Below are 14,674 nucleotides of genomic sequence, written 5' to 3'. Positions count from 1 at the left end.
GGTCCAAATACTGCAATTCTGCCTCCATTGGAAAATTTGGGCCAAGTGCGTTAAGAGTTGTATCTAGGTTACAGCCTGGTTTTGATCGAAATCAGTTGAGTCTGGAGTGGGCCTGTCAGCACCAGCTGCCCTACGCAGCAGATACTTGGCTGTTTCGGGACGCTGTTTGCTGCTATTGATATAATCTATGTCCAGTAATGTACAGTGTGGTTCAGTGCTGGTCTGGCCTGCATCATATGTATGACACCAAAAGAAATGTTGATGTTGCCTGTTTGCTGGTGTTGGACCTGAGCTGTCTCCCCGATATGATGGGGCAGCCCCAGGAGGGCCAAGGCAGTGGCTCAGGGCCAGTTTCTCTGTGGCCCAGGAGCCTTCAGAAAGACAGTCCCATCTGGGCAAGGGCATGGTCTGTTTTAGGCTGACCTGTTCACAGTGGAGATCCTGAAGTTTGTAGGCAGGAGTTTGGTGATAATTTTACCTGAGGTAAAGGCATGGCCACCTCTTCCAGCTGCTCTGGCCCAGAACTCCTTCTGCCTGCCTGCTTATGCTCAGCCTGATGCCCAGAGACCCGGGCTCGCAGTCCAGGCCAGGGGACATGGCTGCTGCTTTCCCTTTTGCAGGCACAGCTTGTAGCAGTGCAGAGTAGGTATCTCAGAGACATGCACACATAGAAAGGACACTGACAAGATGCTGACAAGCTGACTCAGCCAAGGGCTGCCTTCAATGGGACTCACGTAGCTAAGACACGATACCAGGCATGAGGGCTGTGACCTGCTGCCTCGCTGCAGCCATTGATGTGGAGCTCTAAGCTGGCCTCACTCACCACAGCACTGCCCATAGCTGATGTGGGAACACACACCATTCCTGTCCCAGTGGCTGGGATGGGAAGACCACAATCAATTCAGGATATGGCAACAGTCTGCAGGCCTACGCTACAGGCCTGACTCCAGTAGCTGCTTCACTCTCACACACACAGCCCCCACCGACGACTGGCACTTTTTTATGCTTTAATAAATGATGTTAAAAAGTAAAATGAGCTTTGTCACTTATATGCATTACTGATATCGTATATCTTATGAGGGCTACTCCCGAAGTAATGCCCCCTACTGTATATGTTAGCCCAAAACATCAGAGGTGGATGTGCATTCTTAAACAGCGCAATTGTGCTCTTTGTAGCAGTTGTAGTTTCCATTGAAATAAGTAGGAGGCATTAATTTTGGATCAGCCTACCTATATGTGTCCCAAGACAATTCCTCTTCACTCAGTGCAGCCCAGGCACACTAAAAGCTTGGGCAGTCATGCCCTACACACTCCAGTAGCTGGCACCAGAGTCTTGCTCCCCTGCGCCTGAGTCCAGGAGATGACACCAGCAGCTGGTTCACAGTATCCCGTGCTGCAAAGCCCAGGTAGCCCATCAGCTAGCATGACTGGGAAGTTTGTTGCTTGTCACTGTCCCTGTGTTTGCTTTGTCTCTGCCTCAGCATTTTGCTCTAACCTCCAGTCAAGACTGCTTGCAGATACACATTTAAAATAATGAACCGAGTCACTGAAATTTAGCTTTCGCATTCTGTCTGTGTCTGCACTGTTGTGTTAAAGAGCCTTAGCTAGAACAAGAGGAGTATCAATTTGTCTTTTTGGTCTTGTGTTACTTAACTGAGGAAATTAATCGACATGATGTTTTGAACACTTGCTTTAGGTGCTTTAGGCCTCATAGTTCGTTTTTATTCAGCTGAAAGACAGAAAATATTTTTCTATCACTGCATGACCTCAGATACCAGGGCAGACTTTGTCGTAATTTGTTGCTGTTGAGTTGTTTAGAATACAAAGGAAATCTCCAGTATGGCAAGATGTGAGAATTCACAATGAGACCCTGCACAAAACTAATGGTCTATTTGCTGCAACAATTTTGAAATCCAACAGTGCAAATTTGGTTTCATAGTTTATCAAACAGACCCTGACAAAACACTAAAAATTTAAACTTGTAAATGGTTCTAGACAAGCAGTCTTTTTCAGATGAAATATATTACACAGCACCAAGAAGGTGCAGTAATGTTCCTTGTAATAATCATAATGCATCTTCAGTGGAAAACCTGGAATTTTCAATTTGTAGTTAGTAGATGATGGAAAGATGTGCAGGAATAGCATGTAATTAATGAACTGAGAGGATAGGATTCCAGTAGAAATGCTGCTTATCCTGGAGGTCTCTCTCTACTGCTTTGGAACATCTTTGTCTATACTCTTTTGTTTATTTGTTTTTGTAGAGATTCATTCTGATGCTGAGTTTTGGATGCCAAAGGAATATGGTATACTGGGTGTAAACGACATGATACCAGCTGCAGCGGTGGCCACTGTGAGAAGGCACCAGGGGCTGCCCTGTGATGGATGCAGCCATCTCCATTTCACTGGCCACAGCTGAGCCCAACAACAACTCTTGATGATAACATATTTTAGATAACATACACAATATGTTATCTATCTGTCAACTAAGTCCAAAATAGACCTAATGGTCAAATACGTGCCAAGAGTAATCAGAAGTAAAGGCTGAGAAGAAGAGATGTGAGAGTCTGAGCCTCTTGAGGCTCAGGGCAGTGGCTGATGTATCCAAAACAGTGGAAGAATTGGCTGAGCTGAATGCAAAGTTGTCATTCCTGAAGTCTCATGGTACAGGAAGATGGAGGCATTTGGGAAAAGTAATAAAAGACTGATTAAATGCAGAGAGGGGAGGGTGCTTCTTTTCACAGCAGATAGCTGGTAATTTCAGCAGATTGAAAAAAGTGCTTAGGAGAATTAATGCAAACTAAATACATGATCATCCTCTAGGGGAGTGGTGGGAGCCCAAGGGGAAGATCCTGCAGGGAAAGGAGAGTTTGGCAGACTTTCTCGGCACAGCATTTGCTGTTGTCATCGGTAGGGATGAAGCTGTGCTTGGATAGACTATCACACCTATCCTGAGTGGCTTTCTGTGGTCCTACATGAATTCAAGGATGGAAGAAGAGAAACTTGACCTTTAGGTTTATACTGGCATAGGAACATATACATTTAGGCTGGATATGGAAACATTTATTTTGGCAGCTCTGGTGTAATTAGCCATTAGAGTAACTCAGTCACAGATAATCTTTTTTGTGAGAGTGGTGAGGAGAAATGGCATTCAGTGCTCTAAGGGTCAAGCTCAGGACACTGTTGGAAGAAAGTTCTTTGATATGGCACTGCCAATAGCGTGGATGCACCAGTCAGCTCTCTCAAGGTCTTTGTTCCTGTAAGCTTCCAATCTAGATAATAAGAGGTCTCCTTTGGGAAGTGGCTTTGAGCCCAGACCTAGGCTCCAGTGCCAGAAATGCACGTGTAGAGTTTAAAACATGAAATACAACAACAACTTTAAGTTGTTAGCAAAGCTTGGCAATTCTCCCTTGAATGCTGGAATTGCAGCACTCTGAATCAGTAATTAAAGGTGCTGTTCCTCGCTGTTTATTAGGAAAGCTTTTAGCACCTGACATAGGAGCAAGGTACTTATGAAGAAAGCAGTGACCTTCCTTTTCTTTGACCTTCTCTGTAACTACTTGCACAGGCTTTAAGGATAAGAGGGAATTTGGCTGCGTCTCACTGAATCAGGTCATTAAAGGACTCATAACTGCCACAGCCATAAATGCAGTCCTAGGGACAATCTAAAGAGAAGCTCTGCCGAGCATGAGTTTGCAGCAACTTGGAAGTTCCCATTGTTGTTGCAGAAATCACAAAAATCTTGCAGTTCTAGGATTTTCAGTCACTCAGAGTCACTGGCAAAGCAAAAGTTTCCTGTCACTGTTGAGACAAATAACACAGGAATGTCAAACACGGTGAATTATCAGTAATGCAGAATCTCCTCTTCTAATCAACAGAATTGCATGATTCCTTCCTTCCATTTGGAGATTATAACAGAAGCACAAGGGCCACAAATCATAAAGTCCTACGAAAGAAAGCAGTCTACCAGCAGTCTCTGGTTTTTATTGACTGGGGAGTGAGGGCAGTCACCAATAAGGAAATCTGCTGTCTCTCACACAACACCAGGGCTGCTGGAGACAGATGGGATGCACCTTTCTTACAGCAGAAAAAGGATTATTGTGCAGGAGATAGCAGGGCTGGCTGGTAGAACTTTAAAGTACATTCACAGGGAGAAAGGGATGAAACCAGGCTTGCAAGTGATAAGCTATGGAACATCCCATACAAACTCAGCATCAGAAAGGAATGAAGACCAGAGCTTTTGAAGCACTATTAAATCCCAAACCCACGAGCAGCTTCCACAAGTACCTGTTATCCACTGCTGTTGTTCAGAAACAAAAACAAGAACCTACAGTGCCTGCCTCGCAACTGTTTTGCAGTAGAGCCAAATTTGCAGTCTTATTTGATTATTTTTGTACTAGACATTTTGCATCATGAGACCTTTGCATTTGCCATTTTAGTTGGCGCGATTGCAGCTTGGTTCTGCAAGTGCTAGAAGAACAGATCTATTCTGTAATTATGCTAATAAAAATATGTTTCCCACTAGGCTTGGGTAGTTGCTGATGTTGGGACTGGAAGCATATTAACAGCATCACAGAGCAGTGAGAAATGGATCAAGCAAAATCTCTCCTTCCCTCTCCAAAATATTCAAACGTGACTAGAATGAAACACATTCCTGATAATTACACCGATTCCCATCTATGTAACAATCTGCCAACACATAGATTGCTGCATTGAACATACGAGGATATTTAGGGCTTCAATCTCCCTCCTGCAATATTTGTGCAATAGAAACAGCAACAACTACAAGGACTATACATTTTTTTACATGTGCCTACAGCTGAGCACCAGGATTTAAAGAACTGACAGAGCTGATGTGGCAATAACAATATATTGAAGATGCCAACAATGAATAGCGAGTGAGCCATCATTCATTGAGGAGGTTTGGAAGAAGTCTGGTAGCTGCACTCAGATTTCTAGAGGCAACATGACTTGGCAGACCTATAAATCTGATTCCTCAGAATAATTCAGATTTCTGCAATTTCTGCATCACTTGCCACATGGATCAGATTTTCTCTCGTCTGAATTGTTGCCTGCAAAAGCTCCCATAAGGCTGCATTGGCAGGTCCATTAAGTGAAAGACATGTGGAACGCTACCTACTGGAATTTGTAACAGTAGAAAATACTACAATAAAATTAAAAATAAAACCTTGACTTGGAAAACTACAATGCATTGTCACGGTTTTGTAATTTTGCTATCAGTATACCACATCATAATATCATGTAATGCATGGATAATTTTACCGAATGTGCAGCTCACAGAAGAAAACTACATATCCCAGAGAACATCACGGTCGGGGATAAGTCACGATACAAGGACACTATATGATCTCACTTCGGGGCTGGATTCGCCCTCTTGAATCCTCGGAGCCAGGGGGGAGCGTGTGGGAGCCTTCCAACTGTTTAGCCTAGAGCTACAGTAGGCCTCTTGGTTTTGGGACTCACTCTCACTCCTATTTTGCTTGATTCATTAGCCTTAATTTTAATTATATTGTATTATATTGTGTTATCCTGTATTTCGATATAGAATTTAGTAAATAAGTGTGCCTCCTTAGATTGTTGCCTCTGTTCTCTTTTCTAATTTCCCTTTTTTCCCTTTCCTTTTGGGTCAGCGACCCTGCAGGCCAGCCGTCACTGGCACAGGTAGATTTTCGCTTAACCCGTGACATGCATAAAGCAGCACACATTAATACTGTAGTCCTACTTGGTCTGCTTTTTAATACAGAAGTCACACTTAGGCTGTATTATTCTGCACAGGAAACATAGCTATATTTGTCAGGGGATGGGATCAGTGGGATTTCTGTTGTTTTGCATCCTGATACACTTCAGTCTGCGGTGAAGCTTGAGATTCCTTCAATGTGTACAGATGAATATGAAGACAGTATTGCACATCCTAACCAACTCTGCAGGAATACTAAAACAACGGGCCTTGTTTGGAAACATACTCCTTAATAAGGTGCTCAAAAAGTTCTAACTCAGAAAGGCCGAGCAGAGTTTTCTTGCCTCAAGGTGTGCCTCAAGAGGTGCTTTGTGAGGTCATAATGGGCACCATGGTGACGTTCAGAAACCCCATACTATGTCACGCCAGGAGGTACCAGTTGACCAGTCTTGCCTCAAGCCTCCAAGGAGGGTGCTTGCTGGTTGTGGATGAGAGGTAGCATGGGGCAACTACGGGAGACAACTGCTCCCAGCTGTTGCTTTTTGCTCTTCCTTCTCCTTTTCCTTGTGACTCCATGTCATGGGCGACCCCGCAATGTTGCGTGGGAAGCACTTAGTCCAGGTAGGTTGGGCACTGAGCGAAGCAGAGGGGAAACAAACTCTTAAAGCTGCCTGGAAAGCAGTGTTGGATGGTGGGTCTGCCAGGGAAAAAACAGGCCCTTACATCGACTCTGTTCCCTTTGAAATGATGGCTTTCCAGCTTCACCAGGCATCCCACCATGGAGCAGAGAGGGACATCCTAGAGGGGAGAGCTGTGCCCACTGACCACAGAGGGCCTGAAACACAGCAAACCTGATGGGTAAATGGTGCAGCAAGGAATATTGCATCGAATTTCTGCTTTTCTCTATTCCAGATTATCGTGTCGGTGACACGTATGAAGCAGATCCCATGGAAGGTGATCTGGAACGTCTCCAGGATTCCAGGGGTATGTTTTTCCTTGGGGATGCACCTGGTCCCCAGCCATGGCTCACCCAGGACTCTACTCTAGGCCTGGCAGAATCTGGACCTACGTGTAGCTTTCAGAACGCTACAAAATCCCCTGCCAGGCTCTGCAGGCTCCTTATCTAGAAGCCTGGCACAATATGGAAAGGAAGCCTTTCTTCTGTTTCTTTATAGATCTGCCTGTACGCCGTATATCTGGGATGCGCGGTTTTCATCAACCTCAAGGCTACCCCAGGGGTGAGTGGTCTGTCTTTGTTCATTTCACAGCGTCACCAGGTATTCTCAGCCTTGTCTTCCTGTGGAACATACCTTACAATGGTCTTTGCTGATGCTGGGATGTGAAGAAGAGCAGAGTGCCAATCAGGGGAGCACAGGGATATGGCCTGGGATTCTTTGCCCTGCACAGCAGTGTTTGCCAGCAGCTTCATCCCTGTGTCTCCTGAAGTGATATCAGCAAAGGCAGAAGCATCTGGGGCACAGTTTAGAGCTTCCGTCTAAAAGGGACGTGGAGATTCAGAAAGCATGTATGTCCTTGATGCACTACAGGTCTCAGGCTGCAGAGAATGCCTGGTCCTGTCTCTGCTACAGGAGGGCAGCAGGGATACCACCCGTGTGCGGTGTGAGCAAATGGATGATCTGCTCAGCCTGGTGGTAGAACTAAAGGGGGAAGTAGAAAAGTTTAGGAGCATCCAGGATTGTGAGAGGGTGACTGACTGATGGAATCACTCTGCCATACCTACAAGAAGGGTGCACAGGAGATGCTCTTCAGGCAACAGGGGATTACCTACCCACTCACAGTCAGATGAGGAGGGGGGGGGAATCTCAAAGACAGCAAAAGATCAAAAACAAGTCCCTGTTCAGGGCAGCAAGCAGATCGCCTCTCAGCTTATCCCACCTTCCCACATGCTTTTACATAACAGCTATGAAGTTCTGGAGCTGCAAAACAGACTTGGATGGTGGGTCCACTGGAGAAACAACCAGGCTCTGACACACAGTCTGCTCACCCGTGCCCCAAGTAGGGGCTGGGATGGTGTCAGCAGAGCCGTTTGCTGTCCAGCAGGTTCTGCACTCATGACTAATGGAAATGCACACTTTTGTCCTTATGTGCTCCCCATGGGGTTTACGTATGCTTCAAGGATGTCACAGGGTCCCCAGTGAGCAAGGGCAGTTTGTCCTGCAGACAGGCTTAGAACTACAGGCTGTTTCCTTGAGACAGCATCTGGGGAGCTGTCACATCGAAACCCACAGCTGAAACAGGCTCATGCACGCATTGAAAGAATGTTCATACGTGTGTGGATTCTGCCTGTTGCTCACGCAATCCATCTCTGGTCACTGCAGATCCCTTAAGAAGCAGCATATTGAGACAGCTCTTGACAGAATTTCTGCTTTTCTCTATTCCAGATGCTGATCGTGTTGGTGACACATATGAAGCAGATCCCATGGAAGGTGATCTGGAACGTCTCCAGGATTCCAGGGGTATGTTTTTCCTTGGGGATGCACCTGATCCCTGGCCATGACTCACCCAGGACTCTAATCTAGGCCTGGCAGAATCCGGACCTACGTGTGGCTCACAAAACACTACGTGATCCCCTGCCAAGCTCTGCAGGCTCCTTATCTAGAAGCCTGGCACAATATGGAAAGGAAGCCTTTCTTCTGTTTCTTTATAGATCTGCCTGTACGCCGTATATCTGGGATGCGCCGTTTTCATCAACCTCAAGGCTACCCCAGGGGTGAGTGGTCTGTCTTTGTTCATTTCACAGCGTCACCAGGTACTTTCAGCCTTGTCTTCCTATGGAACATACCTTACAATGGTCTTTGCTGCTGCTGGGATGTGTAGAGGAGCAGGATAGCAGTCAGGAGAAAACAAGGATATGGCCTGGGATTCTTTGCCCTACACAGCAGTGTTTTCCAGCAGCCCCAGTGTTGTGTAGGCAGAAGCATTCACAGAAGAGCTTAGAGCTTCCCGGAGATCCTTTTCCCTAGCTGATCTGTAAATGGTTTGTTTTGTGCCAATATGGTGCCTCTTTTGGCACCTGGTACCATATTGACACATACTTGTGAGTCGAATAGGGAAAGAAGTGTCTGTCAGTAGGAGTGTTTTTTGCCATTCAAGGCTTAACAGATTAATTGCAATGTATGACAGGAGCTGTTATTATCTGCCTTTGGTTGCAGATGTGGCCTTGGGTTCTCTGCAGCTTCTCAAAGGGTTCCTTATTTTGAGTCTTGGAGGAATCGCATGGCTAAGAGCTGTGTGTAGGTTTCTTTTGAGAGATGCCAAGTGCATCCAGAAGACCAGCCTGACCCTCCTGCAGTTGTTAATTATGAAAAGAGTTATCACCATCTGTAATAAGAACGTTTCTCCTCTGTGTTTCCTTCTAGCTGTTGCACCTCAGATTTCTTATCCACGTTCTCAGATGGATCTTGATTTTGGGCCTGAAGAGTATTCCAGAGGTATGTTGTCAGTGCTGATTTATCTGAAGGAATAAACAGTTTCTTCCTGAGAGGAGGATACAATCATGTGCTGTGGAGAGCTTCTGTAGAGGATGTGTTTGCTGCCATTCAAAGCAGAAGAATTGCATTCAAACATGTAACTGGAGCTGTTTTGATGGTAGTGGTGGAGCTGGCCAAGTGGGATTAGTGGTACCATTGCAAGTAGGCTCTTAGTCTCAGGTGGACTGTAAGACATCATCCTCACCCTCTGCTACTAAGGCACAAGAATCAGGGATGATAATGGTGTGAATACTACAAGCCCTTGCACTTCTTCACTACACTGTGATGTCGTCAGTAGTGCAGAACTCACGAGTGTGTTGCACTGTCTTGTGTTCTCCAGCTGCCGGAGGTGTGAGAACTGCAGAGCATGTGGAACAGAAACAAGGAGGATATAAATCTGCCTTTGCAGTGCTTGCCGTTCTGTTCTTTCTGATGGTCCTGGCTGCTTTGGCTTACCTGGCAAAACGTCTGCTGATGAAGAGACAAAAGTGAGTTGTTTCTCTAGTACTCTTTCCTAGGTGGCTGCGTTGTACAGGGAAGCTCTTGCAATGAGAGCCTACCAGAGCACAGTGAGCAATGGACAGCCATCTGCTGGGATTTCTGTTCAGGGATCACTTTGCCTCATAACTCCTACAAATTTGGAGTCTTGTCTAAAATCCCTTTCTTTTTGTTGCAGAAAAACAATGACATTTGAAGCTGTCATGAAAAATGAAGACCCAGCTCCAGCAGAAAAACGACAGCCAGTAGCTCGAATTACCATAGAAATTCAAGATGTTTCTGGGGATTCACAGTCACGTCGGAAGGGTCTTGTCCGATGTATATTCTCACCAATCACTGCCTTATTCAGACAGTCCCCACAGCAATCCTCTACGCTTGACCTTTGCAAGCAGTCAGGAATCTCTGGTACAAGCAAAAAGGCACTAACATCAGGAAAAGAGGAGAAAAATGCATCCTGATGTGGAAAAGCAGTGAAATTGGGTGAATCATAGAACTCCTGGTGGACTTTCCCAGTTCCAGCAGTCCATTTCATGATGTCATTACTTAAAGATGACCATTATAGCATTCACCGCTTATTCCATATAATGACATCATGCCCAAGTTGTACAACACATATATGTATATCTAAACAGTCAATAAACTATAATTACCATCATATGCAGATATATGTACTTATGTGCACGTATACCTAAAACTTCTGACTGTTATCTCCCATCATCAAGTCTCCTTCTGGTACAAACTCAACATCCCTGTTTGATTTTTGCATTTCCCACCATGTCCCTGAGCAAAATCAGTCCCACAGGTGGGCTGGCATTTGCCCGAGACAGGGGTGAACCAAGTCGTTTTCCCTCATTAATTCTTCTTGTGTACTACATGGACCGTTGTACAGTACATAAGAGGCTGGACTGAGCAGGGCCATCACGACTGACAGATCCCAGAGTGCTGACTAACCAGGTGGCTTGGGCTAAACGTTTATCCCAGTGCATGAATGTTCTGCCAACTATTGATTTCAGTGTAGTTTTTAACACTCCGAAGTATTGCCTTTTCCAGAAGCTGGTGCATTGCAGAGGGTATGAAATGTCCACTCAGTGAAATCCTCTTTGGCCCAGGAGTTTATGAGGGCATTATTAAAATGAGTTCTATTATCCTAAGATTTGCTATTCTGGAATTTTGGGTGGAGGTATGGGTCAAATGGGGTGTTTTCATACACACTCAGATGTTTGCTTCCACCATTGCAAGCACATTGTGCTTTCCATGGCAGGTTTATGGGAGTGAGATAGAATTCACCTCCAGGCCTCCCCATATTTCTACTTAATCCACTGTCCCTTGCACCAAAGAGTCTTCATGGGCTTGGCTTACTTAATTGCAGCACCAGCTTCACATTCACAGATTACCTGTGCAATAGTGTCCATGGTCAAGCCCACCCCCCAGTCCTGTGCCTATCCATATGTTGCATACCTTCCTTGATGGCTTCTGGTGTCATGAGGCCAGTGAGCTAGAAATGGCTTTTTATTACATTGCAGCGTAGATGTACCAGAGCACGAGACATTCAGCACACCCTGTGGACATTTTCACATTTGAAAGTATTTCTTTGGAGCTGCTTGCTTTCAAACAGGAAGGCCCAGGAATGTTTCCTGGCTGAAGACTGACTGGTGCACCACTACTGATGATCAGCACCCCCTGACACCCAGGCAGTGATGGATCAAAGCATGGTTAACTGCTTTGGTTTGCTGTTGTTAGGAAAGTTTCTGTTCCAAGAAGCTTGCTCGATCATCTTTATCCCATAAAGAGACAGAGGAGAGTCTTCAGCTTTCTTTATTCCAATAGCAAGAGAGTCCACTAGGGCATAATGAAACATTTCATATGGCTTCTTGATGGAACATCAGGTGAAGCTGCCATTGACATCAGAAGCAAAGACCCTGCTCTCCTAGAGGAATAGCCAAAATGAAGAATTACCACAGATACAAAAGATCTTTCATGCACATCAAACCCACATCCGAAGGCTCATTTCAATGCCACATTCTCAGCACTCCCTGCCCTGTTTTTTCATACTCACAGCAGTCATCTCTCAGTCTGCTTTCACAGACCGAAAAAGATTGGTAAGCTCCTCTGCTGAGCTGCAAGCAAAGAGACACCACGTGTGGGAAAAGAGAGGAGTAATGTGGGCTGCAGTGGTACTAAAGAGAAGCGGGGTGCACCAGACACTCACTAGCAGAACAAACCCCACGGCAGCATGGCAAATGGCAGAAGACACTGTCCCCTTTCATCACCATCAAACGTGCAGAGGAGGTCCACAGTTGACGTGTTTCCCAGATCCACTGCCTAAAGAGAAGGCTGCGCAGGAGATGACAGAAGTTACTGATCTTGCTTTGGCTTGCTTGGAGTATGTTCCTGCTCAGTCCTTGATTTTCCACACTGGAACTTTCCTGGTCCCTGAATTTGGCCTACAGACACATGAGAACCTCAGGGTCTTCTGGAGACGAGGTCCAGTTGCCCTGAGGAATGCCCAGCAACCCTCTGAGAAACATGAGGATGCCTGTTGTTTTTAGGCAGGGATTAAGCTAAAGAAGATTAGTAGGGTGTATCTGAGGAAGATCCAGAGGCTGCCACTGTGCTTTAGAGGCTCCTAAGGAGTGAGATTAGGTTTGCATCAAGGAAACACCATGGGGCCATGAGCTCAACACAGATGCAAGACTACCGTGGCCAAATAGCCTACTAGGGGAGGAGCCTTGCCACCAGTCCTGCTGTTCATAAACTGTGAAGGGTTAGTGGGAGATGTGTTGTTTGGCATCTGTATTGAACAGAAGTGACCACAAAACTGTAGAGTTCTCAATTCCTGGTGAAGTCAGGAGGTGGGGAGGGTGGGGGAGGTTCGGGGCTGGCAGCATAACTGCTTCACTGGACTTCCAGAGGGTGGGCACATAACTGTACAGGACCCTGCTAGTGAAGGTCTAAGAGACTGAAGAGGCGTATTTCTGGCTCATACTCTGTGACAGTACTATACAGAACTGTAACGTGAATTCTGTCTCTTTCTGCACACTCTGCCTGGCAACACCTCCTGGCCCAGCTGAAGGGGTCCATCATATGAAAGGCACTGCAAACTTCACAGCTGGCAGTGCTCACCCCACTACGTCCTCAATCACCCCAAAAGAAGAAGATAGAGTAGGAAAGACGCTCAGGACATCACAGGGTCCACAGTGGTGACTTTCTTTTCTTTTTTTTCCCCCCCTCTCTCCTTTTCTTCTCTTTTTCCTTTCTTTTTCCTTTTTTGAGCTCCTGTATTTTAATAAATTAAAGCACAGGCACTAAGTTAACCCACAGGCAATATAAAATCGGATAGCATAGAAAAGGAGGAGCCCTTCCCCCCATCTGTCCCAGCAACAAACTAGCACAGGCTCGGGAGAGACTCAGTATAGAACTGAGCCCCCAAGACAGATGGGACCTCTAAGTAAAGAGAAATTGAACTATGATGAGGAGAAGGGGGAGGTCAGTCAACACTTACAACCAAAGACTCAGCCCAGGAGCTGGCTGAACTGCAGTGGAAGTACAGCAGGAATGCTAAGGAGACAGACAGAACTTGTGTGGAGAGGTTCCCTAATGGGAGGGGACTTCATACTTTTAATTGAGGAGGAGGCAGAAGGTTTTTGGGGCCTGGTGTTTCCTTAACTACTGGGAACTACCAAGCCCCATGGTCCCTGACTCAGAAGGCAGCTCACTAGGCAGGAAGTCTCTACCCCACAGAAAAACACGACTGGGTTACAGTTCTGCAGGGGCTTGACCAACTGACTTGGAGTATTCAGAAAGCAGTCTGCTTACTTTAATGCATGAAAGAGCCTTAGTGTCAATCCAGAAATTTCCAGTGACGATACTAGTTGACCCAGAGGGAGGTTGGATATCAGGAAAAACTTCTCTATGTAAAGGGTTGTGAAGCACTGGAATAGGCTCCCCAGGGTCATGGTTGAGTCACCATCCCTGGATGTGTTTAAAATCCATCTGGGTGTGGTGCTCAGGGTCATAATTTAGTGGAGGGTTGTTAGGGTTAGGGTAGTATGGTTAGGTTGAGGTGGGACTCGATATTTAAGGTCTTTTCCAACCCAAACAATTCTATGATTCTATGAAAACTCTGTTGATGTGGTCTACCTAGACTTCAGCGAAGCCTTTGACACTGTCTCCCACAGTATTCTCCTGCAGAAGCTGGCAGCCTGTGGCTTGAACAGGTACACTCTTGGCTGGGTAAGAAGGTGGCTGAAGGGCCGGGCCCAGATAGTGGTGGTGAATGGAGCTAAATCCAGAGGGCAACTGGTCACAAGTGGTGTTCCCCAGGTGTCGGTGCTGGGGTCTGTCCTCTTCAATATCTTTACTGATGCCCTGGATGAGGGCATTGAGTGCACCCTCTGTAAGTTTGCAGATGACACCAAGTTGGCTGGGAGTGTTGATCTACCTGGGGGTAGTGAGGCCGTACAGGATCTGGACAGGCTGGATAGCTGGGCTGAAACCAGTGTGATGAGGTTCAATAAGACTAAATGCCAAGCACAGCACTTTGGCCACAACAACTCCAGGCATAGTGCTACAGGTTTGGGGCAGAGTGGATGGAAGACTGTATAGAGAAAATGGACCTGGGGGTAACGATTGTTGATCAGCTGAACATGAGCCAGCAGTGTGCCCAGGCGGCCAAGAAAGGCAATGGCATCCTGGCCTGCATCAGAAACTGTGTTGCCAGCAGGAACAGGGCAGTGACTGCCCCCCTGTTTTCAGCTCTGGTGAGGCCACACCTCTAGTTCTGTGTTTAGTTCTGGACCCCTCACAAGGAAGACCTCGGAGCCCTGGAGCATCTTTAAAGAAGGGCAACAAAGCTGGTGAAGGCTCTGGAGCACAGGCCATATAAGGAGTGGTTGAATGAGGGGTTGTTCAGCCTGGAAGAGGCTCAGGGGAGACCTCATTGCTCTCTATAACTACTTGAAGGGGGGTTGTTGCAAGCTGAGGGTTGGCC

The 14,674-nt window shown here is 46.2% G+C and overlaps 1 protein-coding gene and 1 long non-coding RNA gene across 3 annotated transcripts; both read left to right on the top strand.

Annotated features, from left to right (window-relative positions):
- Positions 1-6,133: 6,133 nt before the first annotated feature.
- LOC146753319 (uncharacterized) lies at positions 6,134-6,985 on the top strand. The gene is made up of 3 exons (XR_014939916.1): positions 6,134-6,316; positions 6,608-6,679; positions 6,871-6,985. It is a non-coding gene; the product is annotated as an uncharacterized LOC146753319 (long non-coding RNA).
- Positions 6,986-8,101: 1,116 nt separating this feature from the next.
- On the top strand, positions 8,102-10,339 carry LOC146753318 (uncharacterized). 2 transcript variants are annotated; one of them, XM_085530425.1, is made up of 4 exons: positions 8,102-8,172; positions 8,364-9,147; positions 9,527-9,674; positions 9,863-10,339. In XM_085530425.1, the coding sequence occupies exons 2-4, from the start codon at positions 8,829-8,831 to the stop codon at positions 10,140-10,142; spliced, it is 747 nt and encodes a 248-aa protein (XP_085386551.1). In that variant the 5' UTR covers positions 8,102-8,172; positions 8,364-8,828; the 3' UTR covers positions 10,143-10,339. The 2 variants fall into 2 exon arrangements, with proteins under 2 accessions (XP_085386551.1, XP_085386552.1); XM_085530426.1 differs by lacking the exon at positions 8,102-8,172 and having other exon boundaries at positions 8,322-9,147.
- Positions 10,340-14,674: the final 4,335 nt, after the last annotated feature.

This window comes from Coturnix japonica, chromosome Z (genome assembly GCF_054131305.1).
Source record: "Coturnix japonica strain WE chromosome Z, WE-NBRP24, whole genome shotgun sequence".
Taxonomy (NCBI): domain Eukaryota; kingdom Metazoa; phylum Chordata; class Aves; order Galliformes; family Phasianidae; genus Coturnix; species Coturnix japonica.
Note: the sequence above shows the minus strand (reverse complement) of the source record. Positions and strands in the feature narration are given on the sequence as shown.